Source organism: Bos mutus, chromosome 13, assembly GCF_027580195.1.
Source record: "Bos mutus isolate GX-2022 chromosome 13, NWIPB_WYAK_1.1, whole genome shotgun sequence".
Lineage (NCBI taxonomy): Eukaryota > Metazoa > Chordata > Mammalia > Artiodactyla > Bovidae > Bos > Bos mutus.
Genome location: NC_091629.1, coordinates 44,396,434 through 44,419,262, shown reverse-complemented (window position 1 = coordinate 44,419,262; position 22,829 = coordinate 44,396,434). Strand labels below are relative to the sequence as shown.

Here is a 22,829-nt window from a genome sequence, read left to right as displayed (position 1 = left end):
AGTCCATGGGGTCGCAAAGAGTTGGACACGACTGAGCGACTTCACTTTCCCTTTCACTTAGTGACTAAAGAACAACAATCTGCAGGACAATTATTCCCCTGCAGATACCAAAATCCACAGATGCTCAGGTCCTTTATGTAAAAGGATAAAGTATTTGCATATAACCTACTCACACACCCCCATATTTTAAATAATCTCTAGATTACTTATAACATCTAACACAATGTAAATGCTATGTAAATAGTTGTCACTGTATGGCTGTTGGCTTTTGGAAATTTTTGGAATTTTTTTTTCAAATATTTCGCTGAGGTTGATTGAATCCACAGATACAGAACCTGTGGATATGGAAGGCCTACTCTACCACTTTTGTTATGATCTACAGGTCACTTATTTGTAAGACACTGCTAGGACAGAAATGCTAAGTGAGGCATAACCCAACACTATGAGATCATAAAACACTCAAATTCCCTCATAGATATATTATGCTTGCTGTTTACAGTTCTCCATATCCCTACAAACGTAGGACTTTGATATCTTTTAGTTCATTCAATTTCTATTAGAAAGGAGGAAAAAACATGCAGGACATTTATAATTGTACAAGCTGCACTGCCAGATACACTGCCCGGACTTTGCATGCGTGTGTGTCTGCTCAGTCATGTCCGACTCTTTGGGACCCGCACTGGGCTCCTCTGCGCATGGAATTCCCCAGGCACAGTATATTATGACAGAGGGAAAGTTGAAAGACAACAATCTTAAATGGGCCCAAGGGAGGCAAGTGACTCCTGGAGTGGGTTGCCATTTCCTAACCGGGCTTTGCTAGGAACCAAATCCTCTGCATATAGTTTAATACATCTGATGATCAACAGACTTTTCTATAGACTAGCTCTGGTACTGTGTGTTTCAAATCTCTTCCCCACCCATTTTGTACACACCCCTGATGCTGGGCACTACCATAACCTGTGGCCCTGCACCTTCCTGTCACAGTGCAGGGTGAGTCAGCACAGTGGACACTAGCAGTATTCCTGGAAGCCATTCCTGCCCTGGGATGGACAGCAATGGCACACCTGTAGATGAAAGGGACTGCGAACCACATAAACGGTTCTTGTCTTCGTCTGTTTGGGCCACTACAACAAACCACCACAGACTGGGTGGCTAAACAACAAACATTTGTTTCTCTCAGTTCTGGAGGCTGGGAAGTCCAGGATCGAGTTGCCAGCAGACTTAGTGTCTGGTGAGATCCTGTTTCCTATTCCATAGACAGCTGTCTTCCCATTGTGTCCTCACATGGCAGAAAGGTTGAAAGGTTTCCTTTATAAGGGAACTAATCCCACATTACTAACATGGAGCCCTCATGACCTAATTATCTCCCAAGTGCCCCATCTCTCAATACTATCACATTGGAGATTAGGATTTCAACATATGAATTTCGGGGGACACAACATTCAGTCCGTAACACATCTGAATCTAAAGTAATGTACACCTAACTCAACTCTGTCTTAGCTGTATCCTTCCAGTACTGCATTGAACAATATATTATGACAGAGGGAGAGTTGAAAGACAATGATCTTAAAGGATTCTAGTTAAATACCTTACTTCTGCAATGTTTATAAAAACATATACCCTGCTGAACATATTGCTATGTTCTCCCAGGAACTTGGAGGGGCCCAGGCAAGCAAGGACCCTGAAACTGAAGATTCACTGTGGTCAGGATAAATCAACTCATAGAACATGAAAAAATAATAAGTAAGGGGGAAGCTATGCAGGACCCTGTAGTTGTCAGGAAGGTGTTTGGTTTTATTCTAAGAGCAACAGGAAGACTTAAAGAGCTTTATAAGGGGAGACCGCTCTGGTTGCAGTGTGGGCAGTGGGCTCAAGGGAGGCAAGTGACATGAGGGAGATTGCTGAGGAAGCTGTTACAGCTTCTCTAGTAGGGAAGTGGTAGAGAGGGTAGAGACAGTGAGAAATGAATAAAGTCCTATTTGAAGGTAAAGTGATGGGCTTGATTGCTGCTGCTGCTGCTAAGTCGCTTCAGTCGTGTCCCACTCTGTGCGACCCCAGAGATGGCAGCCCACCAGGCTTCCCCATCCCTGGGATTCTCCAGGCAAGAACACTGGAGTGGGTTGCCATTTCCTTCTCCAATGCGTGGAAGTGAAAAGCGAAAGTGAAGCTGCTCAGTCATGTCTGACTCCTAGCGACCCCATGGACTGCAGCCTACCAGGCTCCTCCATCCATGGGATTTTCCAGGCAAGAGTAGTGGAGTGGGGTGCCATTGCCTTCTCCAGATGGGCTTGATTATGGATTGATATTAAGAAGTTAGCATCAAGGACATCTCCCAGAGGTCTGCCTGAGTGGTCACTGTGACACAGTTCCCTGAGGTGGGAAAAAGGGAGTGAAATCATTCCCAAATATGTGACCCTGTACCCATGGCTTCTCCTCTCCGGGCTACTTCCTCATCACAATAGGAGGGGAATTATTAACTACCTTGTGATACCCCACATCCAAGGGCAAAGGAGAAGCCCCAGCAAGATGGTAGGAGGAGTGAAATCACATTTAGAATCAAACTCCATACCTGCCAGAGATGCTTAGAGGGCTCAAACACCTTGTGCACACCAGGACCCAGAGACCCCACAGAGATTGAGACAGAACTGTGAGTGTCTCTTGAGGAGGTATGGGTCAGCAGTGGCCTGCTGCAGGGGCAGGGGCTCTGGGTGCAGTAGACCTGGGTATGGCATAAGCCCTGTTGGAGGAGGTCACCATTAATCCCACCATAGAGCTGCCAGAAGTTACACAGGACTGGGGAAACAGACTCTTGGAGGGTACAAACAAAACCTTGTACACACCAGGACCCAGGAGAAAGGAGCAGTGACTCCACAAGAGACTGACTCAGACTTGCCATGAGTGTCCAGGAGTTTCCAGCAGAGGCGTGGCTCAGCAGTGGCCTGCTGCAGGGTTGGGGGGACTGAGTGTAGCAGTGCTTGCATGGGACCTTTAGAAGGAGGTCACTGATTATCTTCGTTACCTCCACCATAGTTTGAGCTCAAGTCAAATAACAGGGATGGAACACAGCTCCACCCTTCAACAGAAAATTGGATTAAAGATTTACTGAGCATGGCCCCGCCCATCAGAACAGGACCCAGATTACCCCTCAGTCAGTCTCTCCCATCAGGAAGCTTCCATAAGCCTCTTATCCTTCTCCATCAGAGGACAGACAGACTGAAAACCACAAACACAGAAAACTAACCAATCTGATCACATGGACCCCACCCTTATCTAATTCAATGAAACTATGAGCCAAGCTATGTAGGGCCACCCAAAAAGGACAGGTCATGGTGGAGAGTTCTGACAAAACGTGGTCTACTGGAGAAGGCAATGGCAAACCACTTCAGTATTCTTGCCTTGAGAACCCCATGAACAGTATGAAAAGGCAAAAAGATAAGTCACTGAAAGATGAACTCCCCATGTCAGTAGGTGCCCAACATGCTACTGGAGAACAGTGGAGAAATAACTCAGGAAGAATGAAGAGATGCAGCCAAAGCAAAAACAAGACCCAGTTGTGGATGTGACTGGTGATGGAAGTAAAGTCCGATGCTGTAAAGAACAATATTGCATAGGAACATGGAATGTTAGGTCCATGAATCAAGGTAAATTGGAAGTGGTCAAACAGGAGATGACCAGAGTGAACATCAATATTTTAGGAATCAGTGAACTAAAATGGACTAGAATGGGTGAATTTAACTCAGATAACCATTATATCTACTACTGTGGGTAAGAATCCCTTAGAAGAAATGGAGTAGCCCTCATAGTCAACAAAAGAGTCTGAAATACAGTACTTGGATGCAATCTCAAAAACGACAGAATGATCTCTGTTCGTTTTCAAGGCAAACCATTCAATATCACAGTAATCCAAGTCTATGCCCTGACCAGTAATGCCAAAGAAGCTGAAGTTGAACACTTCTATGAAGATCTACAAGACCTTTTAGAACTAACACCCCCCAAAAATGTCCTTTTCATCACAGGGGACTGGAATGCAAAAGTAGGAAGTCAATAAATACCTGGAGTAACAGGCAAATTTGGCCTTGTAGTACAAAATGAAGCAGGGCAAAGGCTAATAGAGTTTTTCCAAGAGAATGTACTGGTCATAGCAAACACCTTCTCCCAGCAACACAAGAGAAGACTCTACACATGGACGTCACCAGATGGTCAATACTGAAATCAGATTGATCATATTCTTTGCAACCAAAGATGGAGAAGCTCTACACAGTCAGCAAAAACAAGACCGGGAGCTGACTGTGGCTCAGATCATGAACTCTTTACTGTCAAATTCAGACTGAAATTGAAGAAAGTAGGGAAAACCACTAGACCATTCAGGTATGACCTAAATCAAAATCCCTTACAATTATACAGTGGAAATGACAAATAAATTTAAGGGATTATATCTGATAGAGTGCCTGAAGAACTATGGATGGAGGTTCATGATATTATACAGGAGGCAGTGATCAAGACCATCCCCAAGAAAAGGAAATGCAAAAAGGCAAAATGGTTGTCTGAGGAGGCCTTACAAATAGCTATGAAAAGAGAGAAGGGAAAGGCAAAGGAGAAAAGGAAAGATATACCCATCTGAATGCAGAGTTCCAAAGAATAGCAAGGAGAGATAAGAAAGCCTTCCTCAGTGATCAATGCAAAGAAATAGAGGAAAACAATAGAATGGGAAAGACTAGAGATCGCTACAAGAAAATTAGAGATACCAAGGGAAATTTTCACGCAAAGATGAGCACAATAAAGGACAGAAATGGTATGGACCTAACAGAAGCAGAAGATATTAACAAGAGGTGGCAAGAATACACAGAAGAACTATACAAAAAAGATCTTCCTGACCCAGATAATCATGATGGTGTGATCACTCACCTAGAGCCAGACATCCTGGAATGCAAAGTCAACTAGGCCTTAGGAAGCATGGCTACGACCAAAGCTAGTGGAGGTGATGGAATTCCAGTTGAGCTATTTCAAATCCTAAAAGATGGTGCTATGAAAGTGCTGTACTCAATATGCCAGCAAATTTGGAAAACTTAACAGTGGCCACAGGAATGGAAAGGGTCAGTTTTCATTCGAATCACAAAGAAAGGCAATGCCAAAGAATGCTCAAACTACCGCACAGTTGCACTCACCTCACACGCTAATTTGCCTTGGGCTCAGGTGGTAGAGAATCTGCCTGCAATGTGGGAGACCTGGGTTCGATCCCTGAGTTGAGAAGATCCCCTAGAGAAGGGAAAGGCTACCTACTCCAATTATCTAGCCTGGAGAATTCCATGGACTATATAGTCCATGGGGTTACAAAGAGTCGGACACGACTGAGTGACTTTCACTTTCACATGCCAGCAAAGTAATGCTCAAAATTCTCCAAGTGAGGCTTCAACAGTATGTGAACTGTGAACTTCCAGATGTTCAAGCTGGATTTAGAAAAGGCAGAGGAACCAGAGATCAAATTGCCAACTTCCGTTGGATCATCGAAAAAGCAAGAGAGTTCCAGAAAAACATCTACTTCTGCTTTATTGACCATACCAAAGCCTTTGACTGTGTGGATCCCAACAAACTGGAAAATTCTTAGAGATGGGAATACCAGACCAGCTGACCTGCCTCCTGAGAAATCTGTATGCAGGTCAAGAAGCAACAGTTAGAACTGGACATGGAACAACAGACTGGTTCCATATCAGGAAAGGAGTATGTCAAGGCTGTATATTGTCACCCTGCTTATTTAACTTATATGCAGAGTACATCATGAGAAATGCTGGGCTGGATGAAGCACAAGCTGGAATCAAGATTGCCGGGAGAAATATCAATAACCTCAGATATGCATATGACTACCCTTATGGCAGAAAGCAAAGAAGAACTAAAGAACCTCTTGATGAAAGTGAAAGAGGAGAGTGAAAAATTTGGCTTAAAACTCAACATTCAGAAAACTAAGATCATGGCATCTGGTCCCATCACTTTATGGCAAATAGATGGGGAAACAGTAGAAATAGTGACAAACTTTATTTTGGGGGGCTCCAACATCACTGCAGATGGTGACTGCAGCCATGAAATTAAAAGACGCTTGTTCCTTGGAAGAAAAATCATGACCAACCTAGATGGCACGTTAAAAAGCAGAGACATTACTTTGCCGGCAAAGGTCCATTTAGTCAAAGCTATGGTTTTTCCAGTAGTCATGTATGGATGTTAGAGTTGGACTAGAAAGAAAGCTGAGAGCGGAAGAATTAACGTTTTTGAACTGTGGTGTTGGAGAAGACTCCTGAGAGTCCTTTGGACTGCAAGGAGATCCAACCAGTCCATCCTAAAGGAAATCAGTCCTGAATGTTCATTGGAAGGACTGATGTTGAAGCTGAAACTCCAATACTTTGGCCACCTGATGTGAAGAACTGACTCATTTGAAAAGACCCTGATGCTGGGGAAGATTGAAGCGGGGAGGAGAAGGGGATGACAGAAGATGAGATGGCATCACCAACTCAATGGCCAGGAGTTTTGAGTAAACTCCGTGAGTTGGTGATGGACACGGAGGCCTGGCACGCTGCAGTCCATGGGGTCACAAAGAGTTGGACATGACTGAGCAACTGAACTAAACTGAGGTTGTTTGAAGAGTAAATGAGACAACCCATCAGCAAGGAACCTGGGACCTTAAATAACCTATATACTGAATGCTATTGTTATTCCAAGATTTATCAGTATTTCCTATGGAAATTCAAAGGAGGAAACCAGCCTTGGATCCTTATGCTCTTTTATTTTTCTTACTTTGTAGCAGTCGGCTTTAGTTATTGAAAGCTGTAATATTCCAAGTAGGAAAATGTTTGCTGTCCCTAAAGCACAGGTCAGTGTGAATGATCTCTTTAGCAATAATAATGATGCCTAATATTCATGAGAAATGCTGGACTGGAAGAAGCATAAGCTGGAATCAAGATTGCCGGGAGAAATATCAATAACGTCAGATATGCAGACGACACCACCCCTATGGCAGAAAGCAAAGAACTAAAGAACCTCTTGATGAAAGTGAAAGAGGAGAGTGAAAAAGTTGGCTTAAAACTCAACATTCAGAAAACGAAGATCATGGCATCTGGTCCCATCGCTTTATGGAAAATAGATGGGGAAACAGGGGAAACAGTGGCAGACTTTATTTTTTGGGCTCCAAAATCACTGCAGATGGTGACTGCAGCCATGAAATTAAAAGATGCTTGCTCCTTGGAAGAAAAGTTATAACCAACCTAGACAGCATATTACAAAGCAGAGATATTACTTTGCCAACAAAGGTCCGTGTAGTCAAAGCTATGGTTTTTCCAGTAGTCATGTATGGATGTCAGAGTTGGACTATTGTAGGAGACAGGAAGAACAGAAGAAAAGCAGGCCCAGGTGAGGGCCACAGAATTTATAATTATTGATAAATTGGATGCTTTAAGGCATGGGACTCTTGGAACAAGTCCAGAGCGAACAGTTTATAATCTTGAAAATAAGATATGATCCTGGAGGCAGAAAACCAACCCCAGACTGTTTCCCAACTGGCCTCTCAGAGTTACATGTTTTTCCGTATCTGGAGGAAATCTATAGATAAGAATATTAGTCTTAGTTACTGATTTGTTACTGATTACTGTTTCTTGTTTACCGAAAGGTTAATGATCACTTTGTTCTTTGCCCTGAAGGCCACATGAGTTATTGCTTAAGCCCCTGCACATCCCTTCCTTCGCGGCTGAGAGTATAGCAAAGCCGGCACGGATTCAGTTTCGGCACCTTCACCTGGGAGCGGTGTTGGTCCCCTGATCCTCGCCTTTCACTGAACTCTTGTGTCTTGTCTCCGCCGCTGTATCCCGCTTTCGCTTTCGGAAACCCTGTTTGTCGAGCTGGACTGAACAGGGAACTGAAAGTGAAACCAGCCTCGAGGCTACGCTCCTGGCGGCGGAGAACTCAGGGAAATCCGGCCAGCTCAGACGAGGAACGAACCTTGGTAAGCACACGCCTGCGAATTTGTCAATCAGGGTAACAATGGGGCGAAATCCTTCTAAGCATAGTGACTGTATGCAAGTGTTAAAAACTTTGTTAGTTCGGAGGTTGAGATATCTCAATCCTCTTTTAAAGAATTGTTTTATGCCACTGAAAAATATTGCTACTGGCTAGCTCCAGACAGAGGGACTTTGAGGTATGAGGAATGGCAAGAAGTTACGCGTTGCCTGCGCTGTGCCTTCCCACGCTGGGGAAAAGATTCCTTTGTCTGTATGGTCAGTAGGGAATCTTATTAGCACAGCTTTAGGGACCACTGCAATCCAAAGGCTCGGATTTAGGGGATTCTACAGAACAATTACAAGAACAAATGGAAGAAATGAATTTATATGATAACATTGGTGATGAGGAAGAGAAGCAATCAACAAAAACGAAAAATAAGAGCCAAAAGAATGACAGAAGTCAAGAACAGATCTTGCTCGCTCGTCCGACTGCACCTCTGGTTGAGCCTCCCCCTTTCAATCCTGAAACCCCTTGGGATGATGGATTTGCTTTTAAACCACAGATAACCGTGCCTAGTAAAATGATGCCTTTACAAAAAGGGGTTCGTATGCAGGGGGATAAAGACGCTTTAGTTCTCCCCGTGGCTGTAACTCAAATCCCACCATATCCTCAATTCCCACAAGGAGGAATGCATTACGATTATAACAGCCATACCATTTAAAACTATAAGGGAGATAAAACAGGCATGTACCCAATATGGAACTAATTCTCCTTATACCATGGGACTAATTCAGGGACTTTCACAAGTTGACCGGTTAATTCCTTGTGATTGGGAAGTGATAGCCAGAACTTGCCTATCCACCTCAGAATTTTTACAATTTAGGACCCGGTGGCAAGATGAGGCAAATCAACAAGCTCACAGAAATGCGACTGCCAACCGGCCAGTTAATATAACGCTTGGTCAATTAATGGGTAGCAGAGGAAATTTTGGCATCCAAACTCAGTTATAATTTAATGATCAATTACTTACTCAAGTGAGAATGATACGTTTAAAAGCCTGGGAGAGAATAAATCCACCCCGACAAGCCTCGGTTTCGTTTACCCAAATTAAACAATCAAATGGGGAACCTTTTGTAGATTTTATCACCAGGCTACATCAAAATTTGAACAAAACAGTCTCACAGCCTGGTTTGAGAGATTTGCTGATGCAAGTTCTTGCTTATGACAATGCTAACTCAGAATGCAAAAAGGCGATTCAGCCTCTCAAAGCACAGGGTGCCCCTCTAGAAGAATATCTTAAAGTTTGCCAGGATATTGGGTCAGAACCATATAAAATGCAACTCCTGGCTCAAGCATTGTCTAAGGCTAATAAAAAGACGGATATGAGATGTCACCAATGTGGAAAATTAGGACACATTAAAAAAGACTGTAAAGGAGGAAATTTTAAAAAGATAAAAAATGATATCAAGACTCCAGGATTATGCCCAAAATGCCATAAGGGAAATCACTGGGCAAATCAATGTAGGTCAAAATTTCATAAAGACGGGACTCCCTTGTCAGGAAACGGGAATTGGAGCCTGGCTCGGGGCCCGAAAAACAGTGCAGGCACTTGGAACACAGTTCCCTTTGCCTTCCCAGCTCAACCTCAAGAAAACAATCAGTTCATGACTTACTCCCCGCAACATCAGGGAGCACAGCATTAGACATACCAGCCTTAGAAAATTTAGTAGTAATGCCCTGTATGGGAATATATAAAATACCAACTGACATCTGGGGACCCCTCCCTAAAAATACTGTTGGTTTAATAATAAGAAGAAGCCATCTCACTTTAAAGGGGGTCGAAGTTCAGATAGGAATAATAGATGAAGATTTTGAAGGAGAAATACTTACAATGCTACAACCCGATGTTCCCTATCAAATATCTAAGGGAGATCAAACTGCTCAATTGTTATTATTACCTTATATAAAATTAAATTCTCCTAAAAAGAGAATAGGGGAATTTGGAAGTACAGGAAAACAAGTATTTTGGCAAATTTTTGTTGCAGATGAAAGACCAAAATTAGAAATAAAAATTATGGGAAGGCAATTCCCTGGACTTGTGGACACAGGGGCAGATGTTTCTATCATTGCCTCTAAACACTGGCCTCAATCCTGGCAGTTACAACAAGTTCTTACAATTATTACTGGAATAGGAACAATGAGCAATATAGCTCAGAGTGCATGCCCTGTGTGTTGCCAGGGGCCCGATCAACAAACTGTTAGGCTTCAACCATTGGTCACTGATATTCCTATTAACTTATGGGCCGTGATTTACTTATGCAATAGGGAGCTTATGTTACAATACCTCCCATAATGTCTCAGACAAAACAAATTATGACTAATATGGGACTTCACCCTAGTACTCCTCAAAATTTAGCCTAGGGGCCACTGTTCCAAAGACTGCATTAAAAATAAAATGGCTTTCAGATAAACCTATATGGGTGGAACTGTGGCCTTTATCAAAAGAAAAAATCGAAGCCTTACAAACGCTAGTAGAAGAACAATTAAAATTAGGACATATAGTAGAAACTACTAGCCCTTGGAATTCACCGGTCTCTGATTAAAAAGAAATCAGGTAAATGGAGAATGCTTACAGATTTAAGAAAAATCAATGCTGTTATGGAACCCATGAGAGTATTACAACCTGGACTCCCTTCTCCCGCTATGATTCCAAAGTGATGGAAAATTATTATCACTGATCTAAAAGATTGTTTTTTCACTATCCCATTAAATCATAATGATGCTCCAAAATTTTGCTTTTACTATTCCCAATATTAATAATAAAGGCCCTAGTCAGCGATATCACTGGACTGTTTTGCCACAAGGAATGATGAACAGCGCCACCTTGTGTCAACACCTTATAAATGAGCCTTTATGTTTAATTAGAGAAAAATATCCACAAGCCTATATTATTCATTATATGGATGATATTTTATTAGCATACTTTGATAAGAAAATTCTTCAACAAATATTCTTAGAAACCCAAAAGATTTTAGAATTGTATGGATTAATTATTACAGCAGATAAAGTTCAAATTGAAGCTCCTTATCATTATTTGGGTTATACATTAAATAGAAACACTATCTCCACAAAAAAACACAGATTCAAATTGACCAATTAAAACCTTTAAATAATTTTCAAAAATTATTAAGTGATATTAACTGCCTTCGTCCAACCTTACGTATTCCTAATTATGCCTTTAAAAATCTATTTAATATATTACGAGGAGATAATGAATTAAAAAGTCCTCGGTCTCTAACCCATGAAGCCAAAATAGAAATACAACAAATTAATCAGGCAATTCAAAGTCAACATTTGACTAGGGTAGAATTAAATCAGCCTATAACAGCCTTAATTATGCCCACTCCATATTCTCCCACAGGAATAATCTGGCAAACAGAAGCTATAATTGAATGGGTCTTTTTGCATCATAAACAAACTAAGTTTATTGACTACTTATGTTGATGTGGTTAACAAGTTAATATTTAACATGAGAACTCGTAATCAACAATTGTCGGGTTACGATCCAAAGACTATAATAGTACCATTTTCTAAAACACAAATTGAACATTTATATATTCAAAATATTGAATGGCAAATTGCTCTTTCTGATTTTATTGGTGACATTGATTGCCACTACCCTTCTTCTAAGTTAATCAATTTTCTTAAAATACATTCTCCCTAAAATAAGAAAAATAGAGCCTATTCACAATGCTGTCACCTATTTTACTGATGCAGATAAGGACCTCAAAACAGGTTATTTTGGTCCTACTGAAGATTTGGCAATCCAAATATCCTTCTATACAACAGGCTGAGTTAGAAGCTATTTACACTGTATTATTGGATATTAAAGAACCTGTTAACATTGTTTCTGATTCACAATATGCTGTCAAGGTTACTTCTGTAATCGAGACTGTAACAATACCTAACTCTAATCTGCCTATTATTCAACTGTTTAATCAATTACCAAATGCTATTTTTTATAGAAACAATCCTTTTTATATTACTCATATTCGATCACATTCACAACTTCCAGGAGCTTTAGCAGAAGGAAACAATACTACTGACACTAAACTCATTTCATTTCTTTCTCATCACAATTTCACGAACTAACACACTTAAAAGTTAAAGGACTATAACATAAATTTCAGTTGACTTGTCAACAAGCTAAAGATATTGTATCTCATTGTCCTTCCTGTCAACAAGTTAATTCTACTCCGACATTGCCCGAAGGTGTTAACCCACAGGGATTATTTCCCAATGATATTTGGCAAACTGATGTAACACATTTGGCAATGCTGGAGTAGTCCATGGGTCTATTGACACTTATTTTGGAATATGTACATCACATCATACAGGACAAACTGCAAATCAGTGGGTCTCTCACTTCAAACAAGCTTTGCTCACATGGGACTCCCTAAACATAAAAAATTGGACAAATAATCAAACTGCTAATGATTTGCTTTCTAAAAAAGTAACCTTACAACAAACTCAACAAGTCTTACGGAAAGACAATAAGAGTTGGAAAAGGGGATTTTACTTAAACAAGGATGAGGTTATGCTCTTATTTTAACAGAAGAAGTTGAACATCGGTGGATCCCAAAATGAAAAATCCGGCCCTGGAAAGAAGAGGACCTACTTTGATATAGACCCACTGTTTGACCCCCCGGCTTGGAGCCATGTCACTGCTGATCCTTAATCCTGGACTATCTCTATCAAAAATAACCCAAGAAGCACCTTTGCCAACTTGGGGACAGATAGAGAAACTATCTCTAGAGGCAGAGAAGATGGTACATAGAAGAAGACTGCCAGAAACACCAGACAACCTGTTCTTGGCTATGGTCACTTTGCTGACCATGGCGGTAAGTACACAAGCTATAGATAGTCATCACTATTGGACTTACATACCTAATCCTCCCCCGCTGAGACCTGTGACTCTGGAAGATTCACCAGTCCCTTTATTCGTAAATGATTCTGCCTGGCTCCCCGGACCATATGATCAAAATCTTCCTACTAAAAAGGAAGAAGAAGGTTGTCAGTTGGTAAATTATACTGTTGGCTCCAATGCCACTGCTATTTGTATTGGTTTTGGAAGTATTTGTCTTAAAACAGGATATCAAAAATGGCTGTCAGTCATCAAAGAATCAAATGATAGTAAGACTTCCTTCTTTCTCTTAACTGCTCTTACTTTTTTAGAAAAGGAGGAAACTTCCAGCATGATGAATCCACCTGACCTTCATGATTGTATTGCTGAAATTAGCCATGGTATTGAAAATTGGATACAATGGAAATTATGTAAGGGATCAGAAGGTCACTTATTATTAAATGTTACAGAAAGCTCCATTATCAATTGGGGACCCCGAGGAACCCCTAAACTTAAAGAATCTAAAGTGTCTTCCCCATGGGTATATAAAAATAAGGCCCTTATTACTTATGGTAGTCAATCCCTCATATGGCGTGGGGCAGGATTTGCCCCTCCATGCCTCGTTTAGATCATTACCCTATTCATAATGAAATATGGAACATACCCATGGCTTAGAAAAAAACTAATCGCTTGGAATGGAGGATATACTGAATATATTTTAAATTACCCAAAAGCTACCTTTAACTTTACAAAAAACTCTACCCACACTATTCAAACTTGTGTAAGAATTCCTTTTGTTTTTATGACTGGACCAGCAAAATATGATCCCAATTTGGGATTAATAACATGTCTTAATTGTTCATTTTATACATGTATAAGTAACACCATTCCTTTTAATGAAAGTTGGCAAAGTATTTATATTCTTAAAACCAGAACTGGCATATGGGTTCAAGTTGATTTACAATGACCTTGGCAAGAAAGCCCTACATTATATGCTATTGAAGGAATATTGTAAAATCTTAAACATATTAAATGTTTTCTGGGATTGCTAATTGCTACCATCTTAGGCACTATAGGGGAGAAGGCAATGGCACCCCACTCCAGTACTGTTGCCTAGAAAATCCCATGGACAGAGGAGCCTGGAAGGCTGCAGTCCATGGGGTCGCTAAGAGTTGGACATGACTGAGCGACTTCACTTTCACTTTCCACTTTCATGCATTAGAGAAGGAAATGGCAACCCACTCCAGTGTCCTTTCCTGGAGAATCCCATGGACGGAGAAGCCTGGTTGGCTGCAATCCATGGGGTCGCACAGAGTCGGACACAACTGAAGCAACTTAGCAGCAGCAGCAGCAGTAGGCACTATAGATAGCTATTACCACTACGGTAGCCATAGCCGGAGTGGCTCTTCACCAGTCTATACAAACAGTTCATTTTATACAAGAATGGCTTAGGATGCCGACGTCCTTTGGACCACTCAACAAAAAACTGATGGAGAGTTGGCCTCCAAGTGGCCAACCTTCAACAATCTGTTATTTTATTAGGAGATCAACCGGTCAGTTTACAAAAACAGATGAGACTAAAATGTGATTGGAACTATACTTCCTTTTGTGTAACAGCTTACAAATATAATAAGACACAATTCAATTGGGATAAAGTTAAACAACATCTATTGAACCAAGGTAATATTTCTGTAGATATTCAAGACTTACAACAAGATATATTAAAAGCTTTTAATAAACATCTCGATGTAATTACTGGATCAGATTTTCTTGATAAGTTGCTGACAATCTTTCTTTTCTTAATCCCTTAAAACAGATCAAAACATTTGGATATGGAATTGCTCTGGTTATGGGAATGCTATTAATTATGTGTTTGTGTTTCTGCAGACTGGAGAAGAACAATCAAGAGACAACTAAGCCAACAACAGCAACTAGCATTTCTCACCATTTCTCATCATGTGGAAAATCAAAAAGGGGGAGATGTAGGAGACAGGAAGAATAGAAGAAAAGCAGACCCCGGTGAGGGCCACAGAAGGAATTTATAATTATTGATAAACTGGATGCTTTAAGGCATGGGACTCTTGGAATAAGTCCAGAGGGAACAGTTCATAATCTTGAAAACAAGATATGATCCTGGGGACGGGAAACCAACCCCAGACTGTTTCCCATCTGGCCTCTCAGAGTCATATGTTTTTCGTATCTGGAGGAAATCTATAGATAAGAATATTAGTCTTAGTTACTGATTTGTTACTGATTACTGTTTCTTGTTTACCGAAAGGTTAATGATCACTTTGTTCTTTGCCCTGAAGGCCACATGAGTTATTGCTTAAGCCCCTGCACATCCCTTCCTTCGCGGCTGAGAGTATAGCAAAGCCGGCACGGATTCAGTTTCGGCACCTTCACCTGGGAGCGGTGTTGGTCCCCTGATCCTCGCCTTTCACTGAACTCTTGTGTCTTGTTTCTCATTCTCCCGCCCGCATCACACTTTCGGAAACCCTGCTTGTGGAGCCGGACTCAACAGACTATAAAGAAAGCTGAGCGCTGAAGAATTGATTCTTTTGAACTGTGATATTGGAGTAGACTCTTGAGAATCCCTCGGACTGCAAGGAGATCCAACCAGTCCATCCTAAAAGAAATCAGTCTTGAATGTTCATTGGAAGGACTGATGCTGAAGCTTAAACTCCAATACTTTGGCCATCTGATGCAAAGAACTGACTCGTTGGAAAAGACCCTGATGCTGGGAAAGATTCAAGGCGGGAGGAGAAGGGGAGGACAGAGGATGAGATAGTTGGATGGCATCATCGACTCAATGGGCAGGAGTTTCAGTAAACTCCAGGAGTTGGTGATGGACAGGGAGGCCTGGCTTGCTGCAGTCCATGGGGTCGCAAAGAGTAGGACACGACTGAGCGACTGAACTGAACTGAATATTTACTGAGCATTTATGATTGTTAGGCTCTTTACACGGAGAAGGCAATGGCACCCCACTCCAGTGCTCTTGCCTGGAAAATCCCATGGACGGAGGAGCCTGGTAGGCTGCAGTCCATGGGGTCACTAAGAGTCGGACATGACTGAGTGACTTCACTTTCACTTTTCTCTTTCGTGCATTGGAGAAGGAAATGGCAGCCCACTCTAGTATTCTTGCCTAGAGAATCCCAGGGACAGAGGAGCCTGTTGGGTGCCGTCTACGGGGTCACAAAGAGTCGGACACGACTGACGTGATTTAGCAGCAGCAGGCTCTTTACATGCTTCATCTCACTCATCTCTTACAATATCCCATGGCACAGGTACTTTCATTATCATTTCCAATTTACAGGTGAGAGAAACTGAAATTAAAGAGATTAAATAACTTCTCCAGGGAGCCCCTCGCTCATAAGTGGAAAACTCCATTCTAGTGACGTTCAGAGGCCAGGCAGAGGGGTTAGACATTACCACCTAACACAATTATTCTGTAGGGACCAGGTGCCTGAGCAGTGAGCTCCACGAGCAAGCCCCAGGTGGAAAACTGCACGCCCTGCCGCTCCATCCCCGCCCCGGTCCGGGGTTCCCTCCCCTACCCAGTCCTTTGCCTCCTGCACTCCCTGTGGCCCAAGCATTAACCCCGCCCACTTCTGCCGCCCCGCCCCCAGGCCTGCTCCTGCCCACTGCCCCGCCCCGTTCCCAGATGCCCCTCCCCTCTCCCCGCCCCAGTTTGGGGGCCCTGTCACTCAGTGGCCCCGCCCCTTACCCCGCCCCAACCCGCTGCCTCGCCCCGCCCATCGCCCTGCCGGGCTCTCCCTGAAGCCTACCAGATCTGCGAGCTGAGCGTCTAGGATCGACCTCGCAGACCCGGCGACTCCTCCTCCAGGCCCTGTTTCGGCTTGTCTCGCCTCAGACCCGGCGCTGGAAGTAGGGCGCTGGGTGGGATCCGGGGACTGGAGGCTCGCTGGGTCACGGGGGCCACGGCCACCTTCATCCCCACAAGTGGCCTTGCCAGGCTCCTCACTGGCGCGAGCCCTGAGGGACCCTCTGAGGAGAGGAAACGGGCGCTTGCGGTCACCCCTCAGCCTCAATGTCTCCCTCTGAGCCTCGGGCCTTCAACTCTGAGGAATCGTGTGTGGAGGAAGCCCTAGACGTCCGTGTCCTTGATGCTCGTTGTCTTCTCCTCACACCCCTACCCCCACCCAACCCCAGGGCCTTCCATTCCTCTCCCCTCCCTCCTTCTCGCTCCCCGGAAGGAGTACCCTTCATGGCTCTTCCCCCACCACCCCCGAGCGTCCACTTTCTGCCCCTTCATCCTGCCCTAAAGCTCCCCTTCGCCCACCGCCCTCACTCCTCACCAGGGACCCCTTCCCACGAATTAAGCCCACTCCCTGGCTTCTACTACCACGTATTAATACTATCCTTAGCTTTACGTTGGGCTTCCCTGGTCGCTGAGACAGTGAAGAATCCGCCTGCAATGCGGGAGACCTGGGTTCGATCCCTGTGTCAGGAAGATCCCCTGGAGAAGGAAATGGCAACCCATGCCAGTGTTCTTGCCTGGAACATTCCATGGGCAGAGGAGCCTGGCGGGCTACAGTCCATGGAGTCGTAAACAGTCGGACACGACTGAGTGACTAACACTTTTCTTTCCCTAGCTATAGGTTGCATGAACTCAATTCAACCTACAAATAACTAACTCTCAGGACATTGGGACTTTTGTGAGGGATTTGGGCCGGGGCGGGGGGAGCTGTGGATTTTGTGGGGGATGGGGGATTGGAGGCTCGAGAAAATCAATGTCTCAGGAATACTAAATCACAGGTTTTTTTTTTTTTTTTAAGTTTACTAATAATCATACACGTGGGAGCAATTGAAAAGGACAAACTGGAATTTATTCCAAGATACCAAACACACAGATTAAAAAGGAAGACAGTGGAGCCAAGGCAGACAAAGGCCATACACATTAAAATCTTTAGCCCACCCATTGAGAAATGTGGTTTGGTAGATTGCATAATCACATTTGTTTTGGGTCCAGTGATTTCTTGCGGTGGAAGTGGCATTGATCACCTAAGTTTTTAATTCTGTGGCTGATTTTGTTTTTGTATTTATTTTGGTTCAGTTTTCCCTTTTATTGGAACTTTAAGTAAGAAGCAAAAGGGTGCTTTTCTAGTGGTAGGTTAAGATTATTTATACGTAAGCAATAACTTGATTCTTTGTAAGTCAGTCAAGGTGTCCTGACATTCCTTTGCTAATAATGGAGCCTTATGATGTTACTGAGAATAGTACAGTTTGTAGAAATGTACGAGGCAATGGCACCCCACTCCAGTACTCTTGCCTGGAAAATCCCATGGATGGAGGAGCCTGGAAGGCTGCAGTCCATGGGGTCGCTGAGGGGCGGACAGGACTGAGCGACTTCACTTTCACTTTTCACTTTCATGCATTGGAGAAGGAAATGGCAGCCCACTCCAGTGTTCTTGCCTGGAGAATCCCAGGGACGGGGGAGCCTGGTGGGCTGCCGTCTATGGGGTCACACAGAGTCGGACACGACTGAAGCAACTTAGCAGCAGCAGCATACATTTTTTACCTTTAAGTGAAGGTTTTCTTTTACCATTCTTATTTCAAAACATTTAAATCCGATTCTTTTTTGTTCTTCTCTTCTGATTCTTTTTCTATAGTCTCTTGTTTTCTTAATTTTTCTACTTTATGGTCCTTTGGATTTCCATTATTTTAACTTCATAAATTAATACATCATTGAGTAAACCATAGTATCTTAAAGAAAACAAAGGAATTCAATACCTGGATATAAATCAATGATCTGACACTTCGCAAACTCAAGTTTTAGAAAAGTGGTTACCTGTGTTTGCTTTTGGAGAAGGAAACAGCAACCCGCCCCAGTATTCATGCCTGGAAAATCCCATGGACCGAGGAGCCTGGTGGGCTATAATCCATGGGGTCGAAAAGAGTCGGACACGACTGAGTGACTTCTGTGTGTGTGTGTGTGTTTGCTTTTCTTAGTTTTTTCCACCTGTGTTATTCTGTTGCTTTCCCCCTATTTCCATTTCCTATTTTTTATTCCCCCCTAGTCTTCCTTCTCTATTTATTTGACCATGTGTGTATGCTAAGTTGCTTGTCCGACTCTTTGCAACCCTATGGACTGTAGCCTGCCAAGCTCTTAGAATTCAAAACCTTTATATAGTATATGTAAAATGTAAGAAGTGCTCAGTGATCAGAATACATTTAAACCAGGTGCTGTACACAGTTTATTAATAGAGTTCTGTCATTAGTTTATAGTTTTGTATTTTAAAGCAGTTTATTTTTATAAGAAAGTAATTTTAATTGAGTAATCTATTAGAAGTTAATATGTTATAGAATTAATGAGAAATGGTTTTGCTTACTGTAAAATAGCACTAAAAGTGTTTTATATTCAAATTTAAATATCTTTTCATATTCTCTCTAGTTCATTAAATATTACTAAGGAATACAGGCAACATGTTCTACACACATGTGCTTATGAGTAAGCGAGGGCCATTGGCCAAAATCTGGCTTGCAGCTCACTGGGAGAAGAAACTCACAAAGGCCCATGTATTTGAATGTAATCTAGAGATAACCATTGAAAAAATTCTTTCTCCTAAGGTATGTTATTGATTAAAATTATAGGATGTATTTACTTTGACTTAAGGAGAGGAAAGGAATTAAAAGACATTATACCATGCAATGTATTTCCTAGGAAGTTTTACTACTCAAATGGTCTTCTTTTTTTTTAATTCCTAAGCATTTATCATCTGAAAATAAACATATATTGGTTTCTGTTGGTAATTAACTTTTTAATATGTTTATCATAAATAGATTGGATCCTGAAGGATAAAGGCCATGCTTTATAACTATTTTGTGATTGTTTCTTATTCGCTAACAAAATATTATATACATAGTAGGTACCGAGTGAATATTTCTTAGAAAAATAATGAGTAAATAAATAGGGGAGAGAGAAGGAAAGGAGGATTGAGTATAAATAAAAATATATGTGAAAACTTCATTAAACAAAGCACTATATCCATTATAAAATAGTTACAAGTTACTAGAATTTGCATTAAAATATTATTTTAATATTTGTATAGGTTAGGTATTTTTCTTCTTAAGAGGATGAATTATGGATTATATATTCAATATATAATATTCAATATATAATATATATTCAATTATATATTGAAAACTTACCATGTGCCAGGCACTAGGCTAGACTTTAATTTTTTTTAGTTTGCTTAACCTCAGTGAATGTGGTATTTAAGAGCATGAACTTCTGAGTTGGTCAAATTTAATTTCTGCACCATCGCTTAATAGTTTTGTTACTTAGGCATGCTGTTTATCACGTCAGAGTCTCAGTTTTTTCTTCTGTAAATAGAAGTTGTTGTCAAAATTAAATAAATTGATATATGAAAAGCTCTTAGGATAATTCCTGGCACAAAACAAGTGTATAATAAATTGTAGTCATTATTAGTAAATTGAAATTCAGGAAGGTTAAATGACAGCCTCAGCAACTGAGCCAAGGCTTGAACCCAAGTCTGCCTGACTCCAAAGTTTATGTTGTTTTCATAAAATCAACAATAGCATATTTCATTTAAATGCCACATTAGATTATCTTCACTGAATAAAAAAGTTAATCATTTTACAAGGTAAAAGTTAAATGATTTACTTTAAATAAGAATACAAAATATCTGCATTTTAAAGAGAAGAAATTCTTATGATTTTATAATTTTCAGAGAACAGAGTTTATAAATCTAATTTTTAATATTCTAATACTTTTAAAATTATTGAAAGGTGAAAATTGCACTGCGAACTTCAGGACACCTTCTTTTGGGAGTTGTTCGAATCTATAATAGGAAGGCAAAATATCTTTTGGCAGATTGCAGTGAAGCCTTGCTTAAAATGAAGATGACATTTCGCCCAGGTATAAGTGTGATATTGATTTGTCTCACTTGTTTTTTTTTCCCTTTTGCATTTTTAGTTTGGGTGGGCTCTTTTAATTGTTGATACTCTATAATTCCAGGGTGGGTATAATGAATGGAAAACTTCCTTTTGACTGAAACTTAGTTTCCATGGTTAAGAACAAATTATATTATTTTCCCTGCTCTTTTACTGTGTAAAATCCGGCAAGAGGTTATACTTTCAAAAACTTGAAATGTTCTTGCATATTTACATAAGAAATATATTTAAAGCTACCACAGTTGTATAAGAAATATATTTAAAGCTACCACAGTTGTATAAGAAATATATTTAAAGCTACCACAGTTGTATAAGAAACTCTGATATTCAGTTTTAATGGGTTTCTTTGTTTGCCATATCTGTTTTTGCCTTTATGAGATAAATTAGAAATAATGTATTGATAGAACCTAGGTATCAATAATTGTCATTGTTTTCAGAATTCTGAAGACTCTTAAGTAGCACACTGTTTATGAAATATTATAGAAAATCTCGAGGCATCCCAAAGTGCTCGAGATTTATATGTGTCATACATAGAATGTCTTCAACTTTTAATTTAATTTTAATTTTACCACTTTCATAATTTTCCACCTTGTATTACGTTTATTTAAGACCTTGCCTCTCACACCAGTCTGCAAGCTCCTTGAAGGCAATATCTTTGTGATATTTATTTTCTGAATCACTTATAGTACTTGTCTCAGTCCCATGTAAATAGTGTTCCCTCAATTAGTATTGGTGAGTCAAGATTGACAAGGTTTGTTTTTTTTCTTTATTTAAAATATTTGTAGAACCTCTAGATAGAGTTATAATCATATCAAATGTGGTTCACTTATATATTCCATAAATATTTATTGAGCTCATACTTTGTGTGAAACACTATGTTAGGTTCTGGTGTACAAAGACAAGACAGTGTCCCTTTTGGCCTAGTGAGGAAATCAGATAATGAAAAAGATATTTTTAAAATTATTATAATAATTATAGATTGTGCTATGAAGGAATATAAAGAGTACTACCACAGAAAATAACAGACATGTATTTTAGTTAGGCAAGTTGGGAAAAGCATTTCTGAGTAGATAGAATTTAAGCTTAGACTTGAAGAATGAGAAGTATCCAGCCATATAAGACATCCCTAAAGGACTAGCATTCTGGGCAGAGGGAACTGCAGGAACAAAGGTCTTGAGGTAGTAAAGTGCTTGACTCATTCAAAGAGCAAAAAGACCTGTACGTTTGGAGTAGAGTGAGTAGCGCAAAGTGTTGTTAGATCATGCCTACAGATTTTGTAGGGGTGCAGGGCCCTGTTTAGAAATTTAAATTTTATTTAAGTGCACTAGGGAAGTCACTGAGTCATTTTAAGTTTGAGGGTGATCTGACCTAATTACATATTTAATATATCACTTGCCATTTTGTAGAGAATGAACTGAAGAGGGATAGGAGCAGATACAGGGAAATGAGTTAGGAGACTTAACAGTCCAGTGAGAGAAAGTAGAGATTTAGTTTATTGAATGTGGGGTTTTTATTTGTTTCTTTTTTTTTTTTTTCATTTTCAGGATTGGTTGACCTTCCAAAGGAGAGTTTTGAAGCAGCATACAGTACTATCACATTGCCCGAAGAATTTCATGATTTTGACACCCAGACTATGAAGTAAATTATTTTATTTTTTTCCTTCCTTTTGATTTTCCTGGTAATTTATTGTTTACATTTTCAGATTTCACGAATACAAATAGAACATAGTTAATAGCTGAATTACTCATGTAGTTGACAAAGACTTAAATTTAGTGTGAAATTTCAAAGTAGAACACCAAAAATGTATCATTATGTTTGCTGAATATAGTTTGCAGTATTAACAGTACAGTCATTCATTCAATATTTGTTGAGTGCCTTCCATATGCCAAGCACTGTTATAGGCACTGAGGAGGTAACAATGAATAAAACACTGTTCCTGGTTACATGAATCTCATGTTTTAGTTGGGGAGAGACAGATAATAAAACAAACAAGTAAATACACAGTATACTA

General features: G+C 40.8%; 1 protein-coding gene across 1 annotated transcript in view; it reads left to right on the top strand.

Annotated features, from left to right (window-relative positions):
* The first annotated feature begins 7,597 nt into the window (after nucleotides 1-7,597).
* Nucleotides 7,598-22,829, top strand: part of RAD21L1 (RAD21 cohesin complex component like 1) — a 49,159-nt gene continuing 33,927 nt past the window's right edge. Inside the window, exons 1-5 of the mRNA XM_070381521.1 lie at nucleotides 7,598-7,984; nucleotides 12,596-12,881; nucleotides 14,771-19,471; nucleotides 20,654-20,783; nucleotides 22,363-22,456. Coding sequence (XP_070237622.1) covers nucleotides 19,328-19,471; nucleotides 20,654-20,783; nucleotides 22,363-22,456 — 368 coding nt within the window. The 5' untranslated portion in view covers nucleotides 7,598-7,984; nucleotides 12,596-12,881; nucleotides 14,771-19,327. The remainder of the gene's footprint in view (nucleotides 7,985-12,595; nucleotides 12,882-14,770; nucleotides 19,472-20,653; nucleotides 20,784-22,362; nucleotides 22,457-22,829) is intronic.